Below are 23,843 nucleotides of genomic sequence, written 5' to 3'. Positions count from 1 at the left end.
TATCGGGACCTATGAGGGTTGGCAAGTATGAGCATAGAACTTTCAGGTTTTCATTAATGATGAAAACCTGGAGGTTGTGTGACACTGAACAAATTAGATTCGTACTTTGATAGTCTTAAAACTCTTCACAAAATTGGAAGAGCTTGAGGATCATTACTTGCCAGATAATTTAGATGAAAAAGCACAATGCTTTTCTGGTAATACCACCGAAACACAGGCTGATTTCTTTTTCGAAAACTGTTCATCTTGCACTGGTGGGATGGCGTCTCTCTGGACAAACGAAAATTTTGTTATTTTCATTTTTCATCCTCCCTCGGAGGCAATGTTACTGTGTCCTCACCTGGACCTCTTCTTGTCCAAAACAGGAACGGTACAAGCACTAGAGCTGAGGAACTTAAAAGTTATTCCCAGTGGCAGCAACTTATGCACTATTTATTTTCAAGAAACCAAAAATAATAAAATGTACACATTTGTGTATACAAATATGCTAAAAGTGGGGCTGCTATCATTACTCATTCAATTGTGCAGCATTCACTGCTGTCTTTGAAAACAATGTTGCAAGTCGTTACATTTTGCCTCTTTTCATGAAAACAAATGACAGTTTGCTCCAAATAGTACCTTTCTCCTGTTCTTCATCTTAGTTTAGGGAACATAACTAGAAATCAGCTTCCCCCTTCATTTTTACGTGTTGCAGATTTCTAAAACAAACAGGGGTTTTGTTTTAGAATTAATGATTGATAAAAATAGTTTGATTGTGAATCAGGCAGACAGGAATCAACTAACCCGTCAGTATTTTGTAGAGGTTTAGCAGTGCCCATCAGTGGGCTCATTGTGATAAGTTGTTATCAGTTCAGCATACGTACTTTGGGGCACTGCTCCAAGTACATTGACCAGTGACAAAATTTCCATCCTGACAGAAAATTTCTGGACTGTCAGCTTTGTTAATATAATTTCTACAGATTTATTGCTTTAATACTTTATTTCTCAAACATATTTTTTTCAACATATTTTCTTGTTGTATATTTTCATTTATCTAGTTTAATGTCATAATTTATTTAACATAAACATACTAAAAAGGTTAACTTGATGTAAATTAAGTGAAATTAATTTTTTCCAAATGTTCATCCTTTCATATTCCACTATTTTGTTATTCAGAGCTAGAAATTGAACTTAAATCACATGACTTATCGTATTCATTATGAGGTCCTTACATTATTAGCAAGGCCTTTATAAAAAGTTTCATTTACCAAATATTTTATGATACTACTACAAGGTTCAAGTATAAATCTCAACTCTTGATGACTACAAAGATCTATTTCCTAACCTTGCTCACTCAGTGTCACCTTCCTCATAGAGCGGCATGGTTTATATTTTCTTACAACAGGAAAGCACTTGTAAATGGAGCTGAACTGAATATAGAATTTACGTACACCAAAGGTCAAGCACTGAGACTTATGAGGTTATTCGGTGCTGAAATGGAAATTGACAGGAAAGGTGTGAAAGGTGTAACAGGAGGAAAACCTCAAAGCGGTTGCACTATGAATCAATCTTTGTTAGGGGGGGTTGGAAAGATGGGAGAAAATGTGAAAGAAGATACAGTAAAAGAAGCAGGCTTACAGCTAAGGACTGAAGGCACGCTACAAAGGACCTTCAGCAATGCCTACACTGCACCGCGCAAGGTGCACTGACAGTACTATCTCCTACGGGGTTGTACGTGTAGCTGATTGTTGCTGGGTTCCAACATATTAAACTTTTAAGACGAAAGTAAATTGTAAAGTATTTAGTGCTTCTTGTATAAAGTCCAGACAACACCAAGGAAGACTTTATCACTATTAAAACTAGAGGCACTGACTTCAGAACTAGGCATATATAAATTGACAAGTTTGAATTAAAAATAGATTTTATTTTGAAATATCTCATACTGTGTAAATCTGCCTTAGTTTAAATATCTCATACTGTGTACATCCAAACAGACAAATTTGTATAAGGCTGCACATTTCCCCCTTAAATTATGTTATTTTTTTTTAACAAATATATGGTGAGAGAAGAAAAATTAAATAATATTAAACATTTATTTAAAATATTACACTACATACTAATACACTGACAAAATACACTACTGTGAAGATTCTAATAAAAATCCTTTATAAAACGTATTGCTTAACAATTTATTATTCCATGTAACACTGGAATCCAATTGCACAACCTAGCAAATATTGTATTATACTTTTTATAAAAATACCTGAACATCAAACTTTAAAAAATAGATCACAGTTCCACTTAATATAATGGTTTTCATTTATTTACAACTATCTAAAAATACTTGAAATTTAGCTGTAATGAGACTACAAATTTAACACTACTTTTAACTCCCCTAAATTGAGGTTTTCAACAAGTATTAAATAAAACAACCCTTTTGTGTTAACAAATTACATTGAATTTTGAACCATATGACCAACATATCATAACTAGCTGTACAGATATACTATAGTATTGACAAAATACAAAACCTCCACATTATTTGGCATTAAAAGTACAGTATTACCAAAAATATCATAATCTCATGAGTTACTACAATGGGTTAACCAAGTCAGTGTGATGTACCTGTTAAAATACCATTTTAAATGTACTAAAGGATTTTCAGGAGCCTGCTTGGTTATCTTTTTCAGTTTCTCTGTTGTTTCTCAATATCTCTTTAGTACATTTTTTTCAAAGAAAGGTGTTAACATATACTACACTTCTATGGATTTGGTGTACATTATAACATGATAAAATAAGTTTCAGTACAACTGTTATTCTTGTAGATTAATATTTTGTAGCTGAAAAATTCGGGTCCAAGGAATAAAAAAACCTGCGCTGTACATGCTCCTGAGATACCAACATACTCCTCTCATTCCTTTGTCACAAGATCCATTTCCAGGATTGTGATCAATATTCATTTGTACTTTTATATTTTCATTACTTGTCTTTTTAGCCAACACTATGGTTGATTCTGTTCTGGAGTCTGCTCTTTATATCTTGTTTTAAAGCCTTGCATCTTCTGCCTCCAGGTATAATTTTCAATTCTAAAAAAAATAGTTTTGAATTTTCTTTGAGAACCTACCTTTGTCATGTTAGCAGGCCAGCTTCTGTTTATCTACGGTCTATGCTACTGTCTAATGTGTTCTGTATTGTAGATCTGTTACTCTCAGTTCTTTTACAAGACTTTTCCTTGCCATGGGCCAGTGAACAAAGTACTGTAACTTTCTAAAACACTATTTCCAACTGGCTCAGTTAAGTCACCTCTAAAGCTTATTCTAATTTTCACCATTTTCCTTAACTCATGAAGGAATGAGAGGGATGTATTATGCATGCACAGAGGACTTTTTCTTGGACACTTATGATAGTGGGCCTAGGATTTTTGGCATGAAAATAAGACATCTAGTTAACTAATGGGTTTCTAAGAAAAGTTTTTTTTATATAAAACCTGGTAGTACTAATATTTCTGTCAATTGTAGGGATTGCAGTTTATTTGGTTAAAATTTCCTTTAAATACTGAATAACCATGCACCAAAGTGGAGTGTAACATAGTGATAATCTACTACTGTAATAATTAAATATACCTATAAAAGCTTATCCTCCTTGTAGAGAAGATTTAGAGCTTCAAAACCTCACAGCCAATTACTTGAAGAAGATTTAGATATAAATACCCTGAGAATTTTAAATTCACAAGCCAAAAAAATTGGACAAGTAATTCATCAGAATGTATAAGATATTTCACAGTACAAAACCAATTACATTTTAACTGTTAAATGATAAAAATCAGCACTTCATGCGAATAAGTTATAATTTACAATACTCCTCTATCCATCTAATAAATGATAATAAGGTCTTTAAAAAGAAAATTTTGTCAAAATTAAAGGAAATGGACAACTTACAAAAATAAGCTATAACCAAAAGACAACCATAAAAGCACAGAAACTATTAAATTTCGGAAATCGACATGCAGAAGCACAAGAAAACCTACTGAATATTAACATGAAGTTGATCGAAGTATTGTAATTAGATTCTCAAATGACAGTGCACTACTAACCTAGAAGACAAAATATGAAGAGATAAGTCAAATGAAACTGTTCCAGGAAAAAAATTTAAAGGGTAAATAAATAATGAAAATATTGAGCAAACATTCACAAACAAGTGTATTTAATCAGAGACAAACAACAGCATTGTCAATGATAGCAAATTATATCAAGGGTCTCTTTATATACTGTTCCTCAAAATTCAAAGGCCTTATACTATACTCAGCCTTTAAAAATACACTGCTAATGAACTCATTTGAAAAATAAAATAACAAAGGCCAAACCCTCGCTAAAATCCTTATGATAACACTTTTTTCTTAGGGAATGCAAAATGTATATTTTCCTCGGTAAATAATGAACTTAAAGAACACAAAACTCACTGATCAACTCAAGTCTAACATGTATTCCACTGGAACCTTAAGATGACACTTAAGCAAATACACATGTGCAAGTAAAATTAAGTACTACTATAGTTACATTTGCTGCTTATATGTGGAAGGTGATAGAAACCCTGGACAATAATACTTAATAAAAATATTTTTCATTTTGAAAAGTTATAAAGAATGAAGAAAAAAATTGAAGGCATCTTTTCTCTTTACAAGGTTTTCATTTTAACATTTGCTATAATAAGGCTTTGTGAAGTAATCTGAGCAGCCTGGTGTCCTTTAAGAGTTGAGCAAACCCAGAAGTTTTAACTGCCAAGAATTTGGCTATGTTTTGGCATATTGTAGGCACAAAGAACATGGAAAGGAATCAGTATGTAAAAATTACAATTATATTGAGCATGGTCCCTGCCAGATAAAAATCTGGATGCATTCTCTGTGGAAGACCTAATTTATCACAAGATTTCCTGTTACTTGGACATAAATTTCATAATAATATGACATGAGTGCACTGCCATTATAAAATTATATATATTAATATGAAATAATTAAGCCTGTGCTATAATAATAATGCAAACAATCATACATTTTATACAATGTGCACATAAATAGCGATTTGTGAAAACTAAAACAAGGAATATGCTAAAAGAGGGAAAGACTAATTACAACTTAAGCATACAAGTATGCCCAAGTTGTACAGTACTGTATACATTTCTAATGTGAGAAAGCAGACATGAGTAAATATTACTATACTTGGTTTTTTTCCATCTGTCCATCAGCCTGTGGTGTTTGCGTATAGTAACACTGCGTCCCGGGCTTTAGATAGTTACATTCAGCTTACACTCAACAATAATAATAATATCCTATTTCGAATATTAATGGTGTAATTCGCATACAGCAAATTATTAAAACACTTTGAGTTGCAAATGTAACCCAGATATCCTTTTATTTACATAAAACTTAGACATAGCGTAAATATTTAAAGCCCGGGACGCAGTGTTACCATGCGCGACCACCACAGGCGGATGGACAGATGGAAAAAAACAGAGTATAGTGAGAATGATTATGTTGAGTATACAACAGCTAACTGGAATAACTGGAAAATTCAATAATTTACTTAAGAGCACAATCCTTGCGTCCTCCCTCTTCTGGCTTGATGTTAGTATCAGTACAAAAGTGAGTCAACAAAATGTTGCTTGAAAATATGCTAAAACATCCAGAAGATAAGGTTAAAGTAAAATTTTTTAAAACTGAAAAATGAACACAATTACACAGCTAATACATGTGGTTTGTGGTGTAACTGAACTTCACACAGCTTTTACAATTCTTGGTCCTCCATACAAATGTACAAGCATTAATAATTTTTTCACTACTTTGCTCTTAATAAATGCAATGCTATTGTTCTATATTAGCTTACATCACTGTTTGTTGTGGTTAACATCTCTACTGGTAGGGATATTTACGAAAGACAATTTCACATGCTACAGCTCACGGGCATTTGAAATTAGTATTACTTTGCTCATTGATATATATTGAGAACCAAGATTACATAAAGAATTACGTGAAATGCTTCGTTTCTCAAAGCATAAAAAGCAACAGGATTAAACTACTCTACATTTCACAAAAATACAAGAATTACTAGATAACAAATTTCTATTTCTTAAACCTGTTTCTTGCATATTATGGAATGACTTGCAAAATTTCAAATGCAACAATATACTTTATCTCTTTCTCTTACAAATAACTACACTTCAGATCAGCTTCACCTTCTTTGGACTTTAGAATGATTACAGTCACCATCCCTAATGGATTTTTCTATGGAGGCGGTTACACTCACAACCATATAACTCGATCTTTACATGATGATTTATATCTAAAATACAGACAGATGAAAGAATTGCAAAATTACTGGTGCAAATTGCGATAAACAAATGAAATGGCAGATATTCAAAATACTGTTCTTGGTTTATAAGAATTGCATTTCAATCCATGCAAGCTGCTTGTCATGGGATTTTATATGTATTTAATTTGTTATTTACTAATGGGAGCCTGTAGTAAGTTATTAGACTACTCATATAGTACAGCAGCTACTAATTTATCATTGTAAGTAAAATGCTGTACAGAATTTTTCTGTTATTAAATATAGCTGAGCTGTGCTTCAACTAACCACTATGTTAATTTACAATCTAAGGTGTTTTGTGTTCATCTGCACCAGTCAATTAATTTTTAATTCCCTGAAAGCCCCCTTACGATATATGAGCACCAAAGCAAAGTTGTACACTATACATAACTTCAAAAGGATGGAAGGTACTACCAAACTACAATTTATAATATTAATTATGGCTGTTATTGTACTAAAGAACATACGGCACTTGAGCTCATCTGCTCAAGAATTGAAAGATTTTGCAACATCTGCAGTCAAAACTATTTTGAAAATAAAAAACTATGAAAAATAACCATCCCGACAGTTGCATGCTGATATTCAATTCTGTGATCAATATAGTGATTCATCTTTAAATTATTTCCAATATGTAATGGAAAAATAGTGAATTATATAAAAATAATATATATAAAGTCTCTGCTACAAGTGATTAAGGAAACTTGAGTCAACAGAACAAACTAGTACTGTAGTACAGTAACTGTAATATTTGAATAAAAATAGTAATTATTAACATTGGTTAAAATTCCACCACACACAATTTATCTTCACTGTCCACAAATAATTGAATTATATTTTGATTGTTGCAATAAAATATGTATATATTTGAAACCTGTAAGTAACCAAGTAATACATGAAAGATGAGAATTTGTCTTCACTGTCCATCAACAAGTTGATTATATTTTGACTGTTGTAATAAAATATACTTGAGACCTGTAAGTAAACAAATAATAGATGAAAGATGTGGTAGATAACTGTAAATTTAAATAAGAAGAAAATAATGTAGTCAGCTTAAAAAGATCCCTAGAACTTCCAAAGTGTAATCTGAATTGGCTGTACACCAAGCACAGAAAAGATATAGAAAAAATTAAATGTTGATTAACTTTTTATAAACAGTAAAAATCATAAAAAGGAGACAGATGGGATGTCCTGGTCTGGACAAGATTAATACATAATTAATATACAATGAGAGAGCTAAAGAAATTAGATTTTTTTAAATTAATTTTACTTACAACAAAAACATTACAATTTACATTTTGACTCTACCATGAGAGTTTTTGAGCTTAAGCTGACCTTCAACTGGATATAAGAAAGCTGAGTCTTGTATTAAATCTCTATTAGAACTTAGCATCAGTATATAATCAGCAGTTGGTTACAATATGGCTAAGATGTGACTGCATTCACACATTTATTGGCCCAGTAGTTTAATGATAAACAAAGTCAGGCAACATTAGGTGACAGAGTGAATGCTGAGCAGAGACACTTCTGCAACACTACTGGTCTCTCAATCGGTAAATTCAAGTACTATACTGTAACACTGGATATAGTTAAAATAATAACTTCTTCATTTACACAAGCATTCTCAATGGAAGAATAGAATTTATTTTAATTTGCACAAGCAAAATTAAAAGAAAATGAAATACTTGCATATGTAGTTGTACAATTTCTCCCATGTAAGTTATGAACCTCACATAAAAGCATTTAAAGTACACCTGCATTTTAATTATCATTACTTTTACACAAAGCTAAAATTTGTTGCCAAGTAATTTGACATAACCATCAAGAGAAAAAAATCCACGTTGGAATGCAGAAGAAAAAATAAGTTTCAATACAAAAAAAAAAAAAAAAAAAAATCTACAGCTCAAATATCAGATGTAGTATCATGGTCATCTATAGTGCAGTTTACCTTAACTCCAAAGTAAAATAAATGACACTTACCATACTGGTTTAGAGGTTTCACAATTTAACTTCTCACTGATGTGTAAACCTCATAACATCCCATCTGCTTCCCATGTTGAGATGCAATAACTTTTCCATAATAATCTCCTGACACCAACCAGTGGGGTAGAGGAAACATCTCTAAGATTACTGACAAATTAAATGTCCCATTTCTTATGTTGTACACTCCCTGGAAAAAAAATTCTCTGTTGTATTCACCAGAAAAAAGTATATAGTATACATTAAAAAAATTCTCTGCTGAATTCACCAGAAAAAAGTATACAATATACGCTCAACCATTAATATGGACTAATATAGCTTAGTACTAAGAAAGAGAGCAAATTCTTTTTCTTATAAAACTGAATACTTTCAACAAGATGAAAATCTATTACCATTACCAATTTGCTTTTAAAGATCTTCTTTTAATATGACTTAAAATATTAGAAACCTGGGTTATGAATATACAGTAAACTAAAAAATAATCCAAAATAGCAATTCAATAGAAAGTCAGTAAGATAACTTGTCAATTTCCTATTCAATATTAAGTATTTTACTGGGGATGAATTATCCCATCATTTGCCTTATCAATCCTCAAAATCTTCACAGATAAAGCAGCCTCAAAATCTCCACATTCTCTTACTGAAACCAATGGATTTAAAATCCCAATATGGTTAAAAGTTATGCATTTTACTTACATGTTTTATAGGACAGTGGCAAGGGACATCAAACCGTGGGAATGGATCAGGGCAAGGCTCGTCTGGGGTAAAAGGTATGACTTTGCAAACATCTTCATAGAAACATGATCCAACCTCTGCTATGCAAGGAATCTCCACCCACATGAAACCAACATATCGTTCTAGTGTAATGTCAGCCTGTAAAAGAAATCACAACTGGGCATTTGAGTATTTTTCAGATTGTTTCCTCATCTGAAAACGATATCATGTTAGTTCATACTTAATGAGGGCATATTCTTAAAAACTAATTACCATATATACTAGCGTATCATGCGACTTTTGAAGACCTAATTTTGGAGCTAATTTTAAGGGGGTCGCATCATACATGAGATATAAAATTCAAATCTGTAATAATCACATAGTATCATGTGATAAAATACAAACATAATGGATATGCACCTTTTCCATGGATATTCTAAAAAGTTATGCTTTAACTTCACTGCATCCAATAATATTATATCCATTTTCATATTACTACTTGTTTGTATTATAAAATACAGACATAACAATCAATGTTTTGGTTTGAAAATCAGCTGAGGGCAATTGCGAGATAAATTTGTTTTGCTGTATTAAACTCACATTAGAGCTACCATCTCAAGATACTCTATTTGTTTGGGACAAGGTTATTTTACTTTATACAAAGTGTTTTCAAGTCGAAATATCACTCAAAACATATCGTTTGTGAACAAAATTTAGTTTTTTTTTCTTTAGTAGATGGGGCTGAGGGCATGTTTATTGCGTAAACAAAAATCAACAGATTCCGTTCAATATTTTCACTTGATCTCATCAGAATACTACGAATTTACATATTTATCTTTTATTGGAATGAAAATAGTAAAATGTGTTCTTTCATGCCCAATAGCTTTGATTAAAACAAGCTTCTCTCAAATTTTGTTGACGGTCGAGTTTGACAGTACTATACCAAAGTTTGCGAGAGTTTCATTCACGTTGGCGATACACAATAATAGTCGTTAGCGGATCAACATTCTTTCCTCAACTTCAGCTAAAACTTACAGATTAATTTAGCAGTATATGCCCTTGCTGATCTTTTCTCCATAGTGAGTAAGGATATAGTAATGTAAAAATATGTCAGTCCTGTTCTACTTAATGTCATTTGTAACAAAACTATGGTAATTTTTTACTATTGTACGATGGTTGAAATGCAAGCAAACAGCTGTTGTTATGGATTCAGTTGTTCATAGCAAATCAGCTGTTTCTGGCTCTTATGCATTTTCAAAACAAGCATGTCATTACTAACGATACTTTTGCCATTCTCTTTTACTTTTTTAAACTTAACTAGAAGATGGGATAGATAAAGAGATGGAGAAAAATGGGTTAGTTTGACTAAAAAATGGAATAGATAAAGAGGAGGAAAAGAGGGTAGCCTATTGTTATTTGGTCTCATAAATTTAACTCGCATGATATGTGAGATACGTGATAAAATCATTTTTTAAAGGTGAAAATTTGGGGGTCACATGATATGCGAGATCGCATATTACACAAGTATATACAGTATGCTTATTAGCTTCAGTAACTGTTGGAAAAACAAAATTAAAATACAGTAAGTCCTCGGGTTACGCTGGTCTCGACTTAAGATGTTTCGTGGTTACGAACGCGACCCCCATAAAAATAAAAAAATAAAAAATAATATTTTGCGTCGTTCCGTCTTACGCAGTTTAGCGTCGTAAGCAACGTAAACAAACGCGAACTAGTTCCGGGCGCACGGCGGAAGAATAACGCTTTGTGGGGGAGAGGACGGCGTCGCTTCGCTACGCTCATTCCTCGCCCATACGCCCATTTTTTGGTTGTTTACACTGCCTCTCTCTCCCTCGTGTTGTATCGTTTTTGTAACTTTTGCTCTTTGTTATGGCTCCCAAGCGCAAGGCGGACTCTTCTGATGGTAGTGCATCGAAGAAAAGAAAGGCCATCACCATGGAAATTAAAGTGGACATTATAAAGCGATCTGAGAAGGGAGAAACGCCAACAAACATTGGCCGCTCGCTTGGCCTTAGCCGTTCGACCGTTGCTACCATTATCAAAGATAAAGAGCGCATCGTTGAACATGTGAAAGGATCTGCTCCTATGAAAGCGACAGTGATAACTAAGCAGCGTAGTGGTCTAATAATTGAAATGGAAAGGTTATTGGTGCTTTGGTTGGAAGACCAAAATCAACGGCGTATCCCAGTCAGCCTTATGGTGATTCCAGGAGAAAAGGCGAAAAAGATTGTTTGAAGCGTTGAAAAAAAAAAAAGAAAAAGGGGGAGGGACGTGAAAGTGAAGAGTTTGTGGCTAGTAGGGGTTGGTTTATGCGATTTAAGGCTCGGGCCAATTACCATAACCTTAATTGCAAGGTGAAGCTGCTAGTGGGGATGAGAAAGCAGCGAGTGAATTTCCTAAAGCGTTTTCTGAGATAATTAAGGAGGGGGGTTATTCCCGCTCAGCAAGTGTTTAACGTAGACGATACAGGTTTGTTTTGGAAACGTATGCCTAACCGCACTTACATCGCCAAGGAGGAGAAGTCAGCACCCGGTCATAAAGCCCAGCAAGGAGAGGCTAACTTTACTTCTTGGGGGTAATGCTGCTGGCGACTTCAAACTGAAGCCCTTGTTGGTGTATCAGGCTGAAAATCCAAGGGCACTCAAGGGCATTTGGAAGGGTCGACTACCAGTAATTTGGAAGTCCAACAAGAAGGCATGGGTGACACTTGCAGTGTTTGAGGACTGGTTCGTAAACCATTTTGTTCCAAGTGTGGAGCGGTATTGCGCCTCCAAGGGTATCCCCTTTAAGGTGTTGCTAGTGCTGGACAATGCCCCTGGACACCCTGCCCAGCTGGGAGACTTCAACCCTAATGTCAAGGTGGTTTACCTTCCACCTAATACCACGGCCCTTTTACAGCCTATGGACCAAGGAGTGATTGCTTCGTTCAAGGCCTACTACCTACGAAGGACAATTGCTATGGCTTTACAGGCAACTGAAACCAAGAAGGACTTGACTCTGAAGGACTTTTGGAAATCCTACAACATCCTTGATGCTGTAAAGAACATTGCTAATTCCTGGAGGAGGTTAAGCAAACAAACATGAATGGTGTCTGGAAGAAAATTTGTCCTCAATTTGTGAATGATTTCCCATGGGTTTGAGGACACAGTTTCAGCTAGTTGTCAAGAACGTTGTTGCCCTGGAAGTAAGGAAATCATTTGGAGATGGAGGTTGATGATGTTACAGAGCTGCTGGAGTCTCATGGCGAGGAGTTATCTGCTGAGGACCTGATACAACTGGAGAAGCAGATGATAGAGGAAGAAGAAGAAGCACCCACCCCAGAGCCTAAGGCTTTCACAAGGCAGGACTTTGATAAGAGGTTTTGCAGAGTTGCAGCAAGCGTTGTCAACTTTTGAGGCTCAGGATCCCAACTTGGACAGGTTCACTAGGGTTTTCCAGAGGCGTCATGGATTTGATGCAGTGTTTACAAGGAGATCTTGGATAAAAGAGGTCGCTCTCTGTTCAGACTAACCTGGAGCAGTATTTTAAGAAGGTAAGAGAGGCCTGCAGGAGATCCTGTACCCTCTACCTCAGCTGCCTCTGCTAATCCAGACTCGCCTGCCCCACAATCTCCAGCACCTTCTGAATGTTCTGCTAACCCAGACTCACCCTGCCCCAGTATCTCCAGCACCTTCTGTAGGTTCTGCCTCACCTAAAGACTCACCTGCCCCAACATCTCCAGTAGTATGTTCTGCCTCACCTCAAGAATCACCTGCCTCAGCATCTCCAGTACTAGTATGTTCCTGCCTCACCTCAAGAATCACCTGCCTCAGCATCTCCAGCAACTTCTGGAGGTTCTTTTTCTCTTCACTAACCTCCCCCAGTCTCTCCAGCACCGCACTTAGCTTCCTCTCCAGTGTGCAAGCCAATCAAACTAATAAAGGTAAGGAATTGTTCTCTCGTTGTTATTGATAGGTATTTTACATTAAATCATGTGGTATTTTCAAATGTTTTCCGACTTACGCTGAAAATCGTGTTACGACGCATCGTAAGAACGGATCAACGTCGTAACTCGAGGACCCCCTGTAGACTGAACCAATGCTTTAACCCTTCCAATATGACCCAGGGGAAGTCTTGCAATTGGAACTTCAGAAATTTAAGCGTTTAAATACATTATCAATTTGTTAATTTATTAATTTAGTTTTTTTCTTTTTTTAATAAGAGGGGTTCTCTTCTTTCTGTATCTCTCTTTACCTCCTCTTATAATGAACACATTCTTTGAAAGCTTGAATTTCAAGTCAGTGGTCCCTGTGGGCTTGTTCCATAAGAATAGGTTTAATCTGAGTAATAATAATAATAGCATTGGAAGAAGACCCTCTTTCAAACAAGTATCATTGAAAGATATTGCTGCATCAGCTACATTTATTGTAAATAGTCTTCTCTATTTTTCTAATAACGGCTTTCTTTGCTATTAAAACTGGCAAGTATTGTGCTGATATGACACAATATCCCTGAAATTGACTCCTGATGAATCATATCGTCACAATACTCGCCAGTTGTAATAGCAGAGAGAAAGCTGTTTTTAGAAAGATAGATAAGACTATTTACATGTTGAGATGCCGATAACCGAAACTCGGCACCTTATGGCGCCATAAATTGCCATGGACCACCATTAACCGACTCCACTGATAACTGGGGACTGCATGTACTCAAACCATGAAATCAATACAAAAAATACAAAAAATCATTTTAATATACATAGATAATTGGTAAGAAGTTCATTAACTGGCAGTAAGAGAGTGAAGATATTATTCACTCCAACTATCAGCATTTGCTTTTCTTTTAGCAAGAGGGACTAATGAAGGGATGGTTAGAGGCAGGATTATAATAATACTTCAGTTGTGTATCTATACCTGGTAAAATATCTAAATTGTGGTGTTCCCACAATTTAAAGATATTTTGCCACTAAATTAAACAATTCTATAATAATGAAACTAAATGCGAGTACTGAATAGTAGAGGCAAGCTAGAAAAAGAATGAAGAGGGGAAGCCTCTTTACCCCTAGTAACAGAAGTGGTCTGAGCAGAAGAGGCCACAACCAAACAAGCGGCATCCTCTGAGACTGACACAGGGGTGGAACTCTTGACCAAGTGCTTTAAGTACAGTAGGCCCCCCTGTATTCGCATTCTCCGGATTGGCAGACGGCAGACTTACGCATTCACGGACTTGTCTATAGATCATATCTACCCATTATTCATGGGAAATTTGCGTATTCGCTGTATTTTTCTGAGAAATATCCACAAATTCCCGGATTTTTTAATCAATTTCATCATTTAATGCACTTTTGGTGATAAAATTATTAAAAAATCCAAGTACAGGCAGTCCCCGGGTTATGAAGGGTTCAGCTTACGATTATCCGAGGTTAAGGCGCTTTTCAATTATATTCATCAGAAATGATTTCCAGGGTTACGACACCTACAACAGTCATCTGGCAGAAGAAATATGACACCAAAAATGCAAAATAATCACTATTTGAAGGGTTTTTTTATGCAAAATGCAATAAGAATGCAGTTTACATAGTTTTGAATGCACCCAAAGCATTAAAAGTAAGGGGACTGCCTGTATAAACATTTTAGTGGGTTTTGCTCGAGTTTTCACTAACAAACTAGGCTGTTTTAAGCATTTTTATAGAGGTTCCAACTATTTGCAGAGGGTTTGGTACGCATCCCCCACGAATGGGGAGACCACTGTAACCTGCCAGACACAAACTTCTGGATAAACTCAAAGAGGGCATCATCACCTCCAACGAACTCTTTTGTCTACTTAGGAAATTTTGAAGAGAGAGAGAAAAAAAATATACAGTGGTCACCCCATATTCGCGAGAGATGCGTACCAGACCCCCCCGTGAATAGTTAGAACCCGCAAATAGTTGGTACCCCTATAAAAACGCTGAAAACAGCCTATTTTGTTAGTTAAAACTCAAGAAAAACCCACTAAAAATTTTTGTACTTGGTTTTTTCAATAGTTTTATTACAAAAAGTGCATTTTATGATGAAATTGATCAAAAACCCATGAATTTATGGATATATAAAAAAAAAAACCCAGGATTTTATGGATATTTCTCACAGAAAAATACCGCGAATATGCGAATTTTCCGCGAATAATGCGGGGAAACATTCCCAAGAGAAATCCGTGAATGTGAATGTGAGTCCGCGAATACAGGGGGTCCACTGTATATATAAATTGGTGACCATAGCAAGACTGTCCACTGTCCCATTCCAGACACAGCAAGCAGTTCAGTAACTTGCTAACCTTTCTGATATTCCCTAGGACCAAGCCAGTGGGAATAGTCAGGTACTGTCCCAGATACAGAAGGAGGGGTCACGGCAGGGAGAGATCCTTGTAGAGGAGTTAAGGAGAATGGATGGATGTTACCCTTGTCAGAAGGCACTGAAGACTCCTTCTTGGATCTCTTCCCCCTTAGACACATACCATCTATACTAAATGCAGGTAGAAGCAGGCATACTATATGATCCTTGCAAACAAGCAGAAATAGAATGAAGATCTGCATTCATGGGTGGCACTACAGCAACCACACACACTATCACACCATGAACACCTAAGCCAATCATACTTCCTTGAAGAAAAATCAGACTCCATCATTTGTAACACACAAATAAAGGCAAAGTCTGAAAATGAAAGGGAAACAGACAGGTAATTCCAGCTAACTGACAAACCTCACAAATACCAACAGCAGCTGAGACATCTTAATAGGAGCACAAGAGAAATGAATGCTAATAGTTTAGTGATCATCTGGTATCTCCAAACACCCACTCACCTAATGCTTGTAAACTACCTTGTTTCCAAACTTCAACTAGACCAGTCAAAAAGAATCCAAAAAGCTAATTTCACTTACACTTAAAGGATGATCTGCATCAATATCAATTCCTAACGTGGAGATCAGATCAATAGTAATATTCTTGTCTAGAATAACAGGATCTGGCAATACTTCTAGACTACTCAGCTGAAAATAGAGCACATATCAAAACAATTTAAATAAAAGTATTTATACTCATACAAATTGCAAAAAAAAAAAAAAAATTGCAATGTCAAGATTACTCATAAATCTAAACCATATTCCATCACACAATGCTGTTTAAAACTTTTCACAGTTATTACATTTGTCAAAGACTAACCTGCATTGGGTCATCCTTACTGCCACAATTTCGCCAGGAGAAATGAATGTGGTACAACTGTAAAAAACACAATCATGAAGTATTTTACTAAGAACTTAGAAGATTCATATTTGCATATCTATTGAAAATATATAAGGACCCAATACATAAAAATTAACAGTATTTATGTTTTATATTGGTATTAATCGTCTTGACTTATGCTACACATCTCACAAAAATTAATTAAATGCAATTCAACCCTCATTCCTTCACTCCATCTCAGATCAAACTGTGTATGTACTCTTCATGCCATTTTTTCTATTCTCTATTATTAAGTGAATTAAAGAGGCATTTCTTTGTATATGACAATGGTTTGTACCTTTTGTCAATAAATATGAATATCATAAACTCGCACAAATTTTTAAAAAGTTCATACTTACATTTCCATCCTTACTCTCATAAAAAATATGAGGTCCTCTCCTGTACTGGGCATACATATATAAGGTAATGTGACACATTACAAAATACATAAATATGCTAACACCAAGCATCAGTAGGAGTATCAGCCAATGGTCCATGCAATATTCTGTAGACCTGAAAAAGGATGAGAGGGTCTGAGAAACAATTTTGTACTAGTGACTATGCCATAAATTGTTGAGATGCTTTCAAGATCAATCATGATGACAGCAATAATTTACAGTACCACCACAACACTTTTAATTGGGTACAAGACAACAGGTTGCAAGGCTTACCAATCAAAAAGTAAACATGCACAAAACAACAAGAAATCTATACCTTCTGAAAAACCCTTTCTTGTATTTTGTTGTTTCTAGTAGTTGCTGAGTTGTCTCCAAATCCACAGCATTCTTTGCCACATCACCCTTCTGACTGACCTTAATCTTCATTTTGTAAAGTATGTTCTATAAAACCACAAGGAATCTATGAAGAGAAAAAGAGAATAGAACTAAAAATTTTATTCATAGTTAAATGTATACTACTACTATATACAAAGTAAAAATGTGATGCACATAATTATAACAAACATGAGACACAGTGCAGTTTCAATGAATACTGTTTGTGGTTACTAAGAACTAAGGAAAGAGTTGTTAATGGTTGAGTTAAAAAATGTACAGAACGTATATGAATCACTGAGATTACTGAACATACTGTTAGTAAAGTTTGAGGTTAGTAAAACCTTGGCCTGTTATAGCAGTGAGGTACCTACAAAAAAAAAAAAAGCAGAAGCAATTTGAAAAGACCTAATATATACACTGAAATGGTCATGAGTGAGATTTATAAAGCTGTGTCTGCTATTATTTTACAACAGATCATCAGGAATCGAGAATGGTGAAGAGAAGAACACAATATCGGTTGAACAAAAATCAGTCAAGTCTCAATACTGGTAACCTAGTCATAGTCTCTCTTATTCTCATTACTAATGTTCAAAGATGGAGTTTCATCATGCTAGTTTATTATGCTAGGCTACATAAATAACACATTTTGCTGAATACTACCACCATGCCCCTATGGTTTTCGTAATTACCAGTTTACATGCAAAAGAGGCACCGTGTTTAGTACCAGCCCCATTGGTATGAATGTAAAAAAGTGAGCTAAAGGCAATAAGTACCATACACATAAACATAATGGGCAGTAAATCTTGTAGTTAACTGGCAGGAACCAGTAGAGGTAGTAGTTTTCAGTTTTACCATATTTACCAGGGAAAACTAGACACTATCGCAGACTGGTTTCCATCAACTGGAATATTTCCTGAATTTTGTATAAGGTAAATGACTGAGCGGCGACATGGTGGCCACCTCCCTCGGAACGCTGCCACTTCCCAAAAGAGCGCTTGAATTATGTCATTATTTCGTAATTTAGGAGAAAAAACTTACTCCAGAGGAACAATGAGGTATCGGTGTGCTGCCTGGATGGGCCACAACTCTTGACTGATGCTCATGGTAGCATATTCAAGTACTTTTTCGGGAAGGTAGCCACTATGTCACAGCTCAGTCATTTACCCTATATTAATGTTTCTTTTATGTTATTTACTATATTTTATTTACAGTTTTACGTTCATCCCCAAGGAACTGGTACTAAACATGGCACCCATTTTACATGTAAACTGTTAGTTAGATAGGGACCTACCACTAATACCAGGCCAGAGGGGCACAACAGTAATCTTTAGTTTAACCTAACTTTCACAGGGTAAAATACCAAATGGCCAGCCTCTACCATAGCGCAACCACCTTCCTGAAAATCGGAAATGATGGCCTTAATTAATTTGTGATTTGGGAGAAAAAACTGACTTCGAGAGGAAAGTAGGGGTTTTGAGGTGTTGCTTTGATGGACACTCTTGATTAATGTAAGGTGCCCCTCCAAAACCCTGCATTCCCAACGGGTCCCCCTTACCGTAGGATAGAGTTCTAAAGTAAAGGGTATACAATCGCACTGAGTCCACCTTTAGACCCTTTTTCACTCGATATTTAATTGGTGAAACAGCAATTCAATTAAATCTTTAAGCATACCATTCAAAAGATTGAAGTTTCATCAACATAATGTGATATATGAAAGTGCCATACGAACTAAAATAAGCATGTGAGGTCTTCATAAAATATGTTTTCAAGGCAATTTTTAAATCCAATATGGCGTCTAATTGCATCCGGTCCCTTTCGTCTCCGGCATCGAGACCACGTCCTTCCCAGCGTTCATTTGAACAATATTAGTGTATATATGTAACGTTTCTTGATATTATTCAAGATTGCAGTTGTAATCAGCACAATAAAACAACATTTTGTTGCCTATATTAGTGAAAGTATGAGACGTCTTATTCCCAGGGTCATGGTTTGAACTGAAATGCATTTTTACCTTCTGATCGGTGGTTTTATCCTTACTGCCATCACAACTGAAACTCCACAGTGCTTATTTGATTGTAATTATAAACATTTTGTTCTTAATTCACTCCAAAATACACTTGAAATACTTACGTAAGGGTTTGTTCACAGTGTATCCATGGCAGGAACAATTTGTCTTATTGTACAAGGTGTCCATAAAGTCCCCGTACCATTACAAGTATTTATTGCTCAAAAACCATATAGTAACATAGAGTAGTGCAATTTTTTGTAGAATGAAGTGCTCTGAATGTAAACTTGAATGTACAACACTACAAAAGACTGCATTACTCTGTTATATGATTTCTGAGTAATAAATACTTGTAATGGTATTGGGACTTTTTGGACACCCTGTACATCTGGCTGCCAACAGCATAGGCAAGCAGACAAGCGACCAGTGAATTGTTTGACAAAAATTTTGTATTTTTTTTATCGCACTTTTCATTGATTTATGTGTATATTACTATTTTGACTTTTTTATTTCTAATAATTGTACCTATGCCCGAAATAAATGTAAACTTTAATGTTCGTGTGCTAAGAATGGCAAAATTTCATGTTTGCCAATTTAGTGAAGCTTCCCACATACGCCAATGCATTTAAACTGTTTCCATTAATTCTAGTTGTCACAGTAATGCAATAATCATAAAATTGCTCTAACATGTATAGGGTAAAAAACCGCATGGTACAGGGGTGGACCATGTACGATCAATGTGTACACCCAAGAAAAGTACATTATATCGCGTCCTGACACCGGAGTAGAGGTCTTTAGCTCCGTTTCTCACCAACAACAAGTCACGTCTGATGCCCATCTCCGATGTCAGGATGCGTTATAATGTCTTTTTATGGTGTTGTACACATTGATCGTACATGGTCCACCCCTGTACCATGCGGTTTTTTACCCTACATACTACAAATAGATACGCTAATTTCACTTATTTCCCCGGTTTTGTGTAAGTCTTATATCCAGTTTGGAGGGTAAAAAAAAATAGATACCAATTGGCAACACTGATAGAAAAATAGGAGAGCGCAAACAACACTGTAGCTACTGTTCACAGTAAATCCGTTGATATTTGAGTCAGGAATATAGGCTAGTTACTTTTTCAAAAACAAATATTTTCACATTTTTTATCATGAATACGTAATACATTCATGTAATTCATAACCTTACACTGATGTTTAACTATTTATTTCAAAATCATCCAACGCACTCTTCTTCTTCTTCCTCCCGAAAAATCACGAGTTTCCTTGGACTTGAGAGCGATCGTCATCATCACTTAAGATTGTTGTGAAGAAAGTGTCCCAGTGTCTATGGGTACGAGTGGTGTGCGGATTTGGCACAGGAAATGGAAAGTTTATCGACAAGTGGCTCCGCAAACATCGAGATGGCGTCAATCTTCTACATGTAAGGTGTTTTAAGTAAAAATTTCGAAAGCGTCATGGAGGTAAGTTTGTACTGAGCAAGGCTCGAATTTCATTAACCTCTGTTTAATCTTAAATTATGACCTTAGGTATATTGTACTTTGGGAGAAAACACTTACTTTGAGAGGAAAGTAGAGGTCCTGAGGTGTTGCTCCAACGACCTATGAATCGTGACTGGTGCCCATCTCTGGTGTCAGGATGTGTTAAAGTACTTTTTCTGAAGGTGGGTCCGAACACGGTCAAGGTGGCCGCAGCTAGTCCACTCGGTTGTTTACCCAATTACAGGTTAATTACAGCCGACCGCCAAAAAACAACGTTAAATTCTCAATTAGGAGTAACCCCAAAATACTGTACAAAAAGTCAATCTCGACGAATTGGCTTACTACCTATCCACGTGGGAGGGAAAGTTAGCTATCTACTAGGTAGCTACGCTTCACGCCTAAGACGACGTTAGCAGATCGTGGGCAAACCTGGCTATACATTCCCTCCATAATTCCCTTCTAAACCCTTAAAAGTTACACGTCTGGAGGGAACAATGTGTAATACCAACCAAAGCGAGTTGTGGTGAACTAAATAGGCTAGGTAGGTGACTGATCATCAGAGATCAGGAAGTTTAACCTGATAGTAGCCAGGCCTACCGGGGGCGAGATGAAGAGCTTCTTCCGACTGCCGTATTTCGCCGGTGGATGCGACCACTTCAGCTCCACACTGATAAAATCCACTTCCCCTTATGTGTGATCGAGTACAACATACAACTGCTGATTTAAGTACACGCGAACTCTAGTTATAATAACTTTTATTGTTGCCAACATCAACCCAGCAACTTCTATGAGATACTAATGATGTCCTTGTGACGAACCTCCCATTCAGCCAATCAGATTAATTTTCACAAATGTAAACAAACATTCTTTAGACCAATCAGATGCGACTTTACAAACGTAAACAAACGTTCACTCAAATAGGTTCTTTGTCATCAGCGTGAACAATAATATTGCATTTTGCAACGTTGGCATATTTTTTTTATGTAATTATTATAAGATGAGGCTAGTCTATTACATAAATTATGAAATAATTATGGGAACTTACACAGAATGGAGAAATATGAGAAGATGGAAATCGTGATATTATCACATTTTTATGTTTGTTGCATATAATCTTCAAATACTTGGCACCCAATATAATAGCAAAATACAGATTGAGAGGGAGAATGTGCGTTAGCAATCTTCAGTCTTGAGTTATATACGTGTAATACATTATTACCTCTAGCTACCGGTTTACAGGAAGAATAAAAATATACTCGGAAAGTATAAGAGAGAGAGAGAGTGAGTTTGTGGGTTGAATGATGCCTATTTTTATCTTTTCCATTGGAGGGCGTGATGAAAATCAATGTTATGTATAACCTATACAAGTGTCATTCATATTATAATACCTCACCTAAAATAAGTCATTTTTATTGAAACTGGAATCACTAAGTTTGAAGGATTTAACAGCCAAGATAGACGATATCTGCGGAGCAAAAAAGGTAAACTACTCTTAATGTTGAGGTAAATGTAGAAATCAGTTGTTGTTCATAACACAGCCATAAGCTTTTCAAATACAGCATACATTGTTAATTTGATCCTAATAACAGCTCTGTAATAACCATTTTTAATGGATTAAAGAATTTTGACTCTCTTTCCAAGTTCTCTAACCATGTGGAAAAGCATTTAGGAGTTTAATTAGCAGAGAAAGGTGGTTGTCCAAAAATGGTGATGAAAAGTCGGGAACATATTTCATTTTCAACATCATGGGATTGTATGAATAATACCTCTACCGGAAGGTAGAAGTAGGGGTTTGAACAGGATATTTTGTCATTTAAAAAAATATTCGCTAATAGCATAACAGAAACGGAAGAGTTAATGAAAAATTAAATTGAGTAAATGTTGAGATTAAAATGTCATAATTCATTCAGTGCTATTTAGATTCACTCGCATAGTACTGCTATGTATCTGGTCTGAGTGAATAACTGAAGCAGAAGGCTCAAGTTCTGGTAACGAGTTTCATCCTCAGACTTAGGCTATAAAAGTCAGTTTCCCTTCTCCGATCGCCTGCTGATATCATGGTCACTGGATAGTCCTAAGCAAGTCCATAGTCCTCAGCTTGACTCAAGTGGATATTGTTGTTGTTGTTGTTGTATTAAGCCAACACTTCTTGTTGGCACGGGCTTTTCCCTTGTTCGGCCCGTAGGTGATCTGAAAAGATTCATTAGGTACACGGTTAGTTTTTTGAAATTGGAAATATCTTTAGTTGTAGAGATAGGAGTGGACAGGGGAAGGATGATGGTGTCAGTAAGAGAGGGCCATCATGTCATATTATAGTAGAAGTTTGAAAGAATGTAAGGCTTTCGAATATCGGAGAAGCGGTGCAGGTGGGGTTGTCCAACCCTTTACTCCCTTGGGTCCCTGCAGGAGGATTTCAGTTGTAGGTAAAGTTTTAAAAGAATGATAGTGGATGATGTGGATAGAGCCTTACAGTGAGGGGATGTGATGAGGGTGGTTGATGTCACTTATTAGTTTCTTTACCTTGGTGGAGGTAGGTTGTAGAGCACCTGGGCATGTTCTAAGTTTTCAATGATTGTCTTTGTGACTGTGGCAGCTGCATGCTCAGCATCTTGTGCAAGTAATTCATTTTGTGCTGCACCTCTTAGCTGTGCTGTTTCTCTGCATTCCAGCAGGTAAGTGGATATTCGCATCTTGGCAACTATATCAGAGGATAAAACGAAATGATGCATACAATTGCAGTTTTTCGTACATACACGCATACGTATACATATTTTAGACTCTTAGTGAGTACTGTCAAATCTTTACAGTTCCGTAGAAATCAAGGCTCTCAACGTATAGAATGAAAGACTTTCAGAATTTCAAATAATGTGGATCTATCGAAATTCCTCATTTCAATGTATTTTTAGCTACTCTTTAAGTCAATTTAGATTCAAGGAAAATTTCGAATAAGCTGTAGAGCAAAGATTTATCTACAGAAAAGTTACATTTACAAGGCTAGAGCCAAAAGACAGCGGCAACACACACCTTCAGCCCCAAGTAAAAATGTTCTCAGCACAATTTTTAGTATAATTACCATCAAGATATACACATACGCTCACGCGCACACACATGCATACTATATATACTTCCCCAGTTGACGAGAAATAATCATATTAATTTTCCTCTGAAATTCAAATAAATTAGTTAATTTTGTATGAAAAACTTTATGTAATGCATGTTTCGATGCATGTATTTTCGCTTTGAGACAACTTGCTCTAATCGAATCAGAGGTTCGTTCTAGAATATGAAAACA

General features: G+C 35.7%; 1 protein-coding gene across 5 annotated transcripts; it reads right to left on the bottom strand.

Annotated features, from left to right (window-relative positions):
• Positions 1–2,058: 2,058 nt before the first annotated feature.
• Positions 2,059–22,678, bottom strand: LOC135212141 (ganglioside GM2 activator-like). 5 transcript variants are annotated; one of them, XM_064245554.1, is made up of 8 exons: positions 21,945–22,678; positions 16,999–17,142; positions 16,644–16,797; positions 16,225–16,281; positions 15,945–16,052; positions 9,014–9,190; positions 8,319–8,508; positions 2,059–7,313 (listed from the first exon to the last, which is right to left on the bottom strand). In XM_064245554.1, the coding sequence occupies exons 2-7, from the start codon at positions 17,106–17,108 to the stop codon at positions 8,344–8,346; spliced, it is 771 nt and encodes a 256-aa protein (XP_064101624.1). In that variant the 5' UTR covers positions 17,109–17,142; positions 21,945–22,678; the 3' UTR covers positions 2,059–7,313; positions 8,319–8,343. The 5 variants fall into 5 exon arrangements, with proteins under 5 accessions (XP_064101624.1, XP_064101623.1, XP_064101621.1 ...); XM_064245553.1 differs by lacking the exon at positions 21,945–22,678 and adding an exon at positions 21,057–21,377; XM_064245551.1 differs by lacking the exon at positions 21,945–22,678 and adding an exon at positions 21,061–21,377.
• Between the last annotated feature and the right edge of the window lie 1,165 nt (positions 22,679–23,843).

The sequence above is a fragment of the Macrobrachium nipponense genome, chromosome 40 (genome assembly GCF_015104395.2).
Source record: "Macrobrachium nipponense isolate FS-2020 chromosome 40, ASM1510439v2, whole genome shotgun sequence".
NCBI lineage: Eukaryota > Metazoa > Arthropoda > Malacostraca > Decapoda > Palaemonidae > Macrobrachium > Macrobrachium nipponense.
This window is presented reverse-complemented; position numbering and strand designations above follow the sequence as displayed.

What these genes read in the sequence shown, in the direction of transcription:
- LOC135212141 (XM_064245554.1), bottom strand. Translation starts at nt 17,108, where the DNA reads ATGAAGATTAAGGTCAGTCAGAAGGGTGATGTGGCAAAGAATGCTGTG. An exon ending in AAGAAAGGGTTTTTCAGAAG is followed by an intron (nt 16,798 to 16,998) that starts GTATAGATTTCT and finishes ATCCTTTTTCAG; the next exon opens with GTCTACAGAATATTGCATGG. An exon ending in ATGAGAGTAAGGATGGAAAT is followed by an intron (nt 16,282 to 16,643) that starts GTAAGTATGAAC and finishes TGTTTTTTACAG; the next exon opens with TTGTACCACATTCATTTCTC.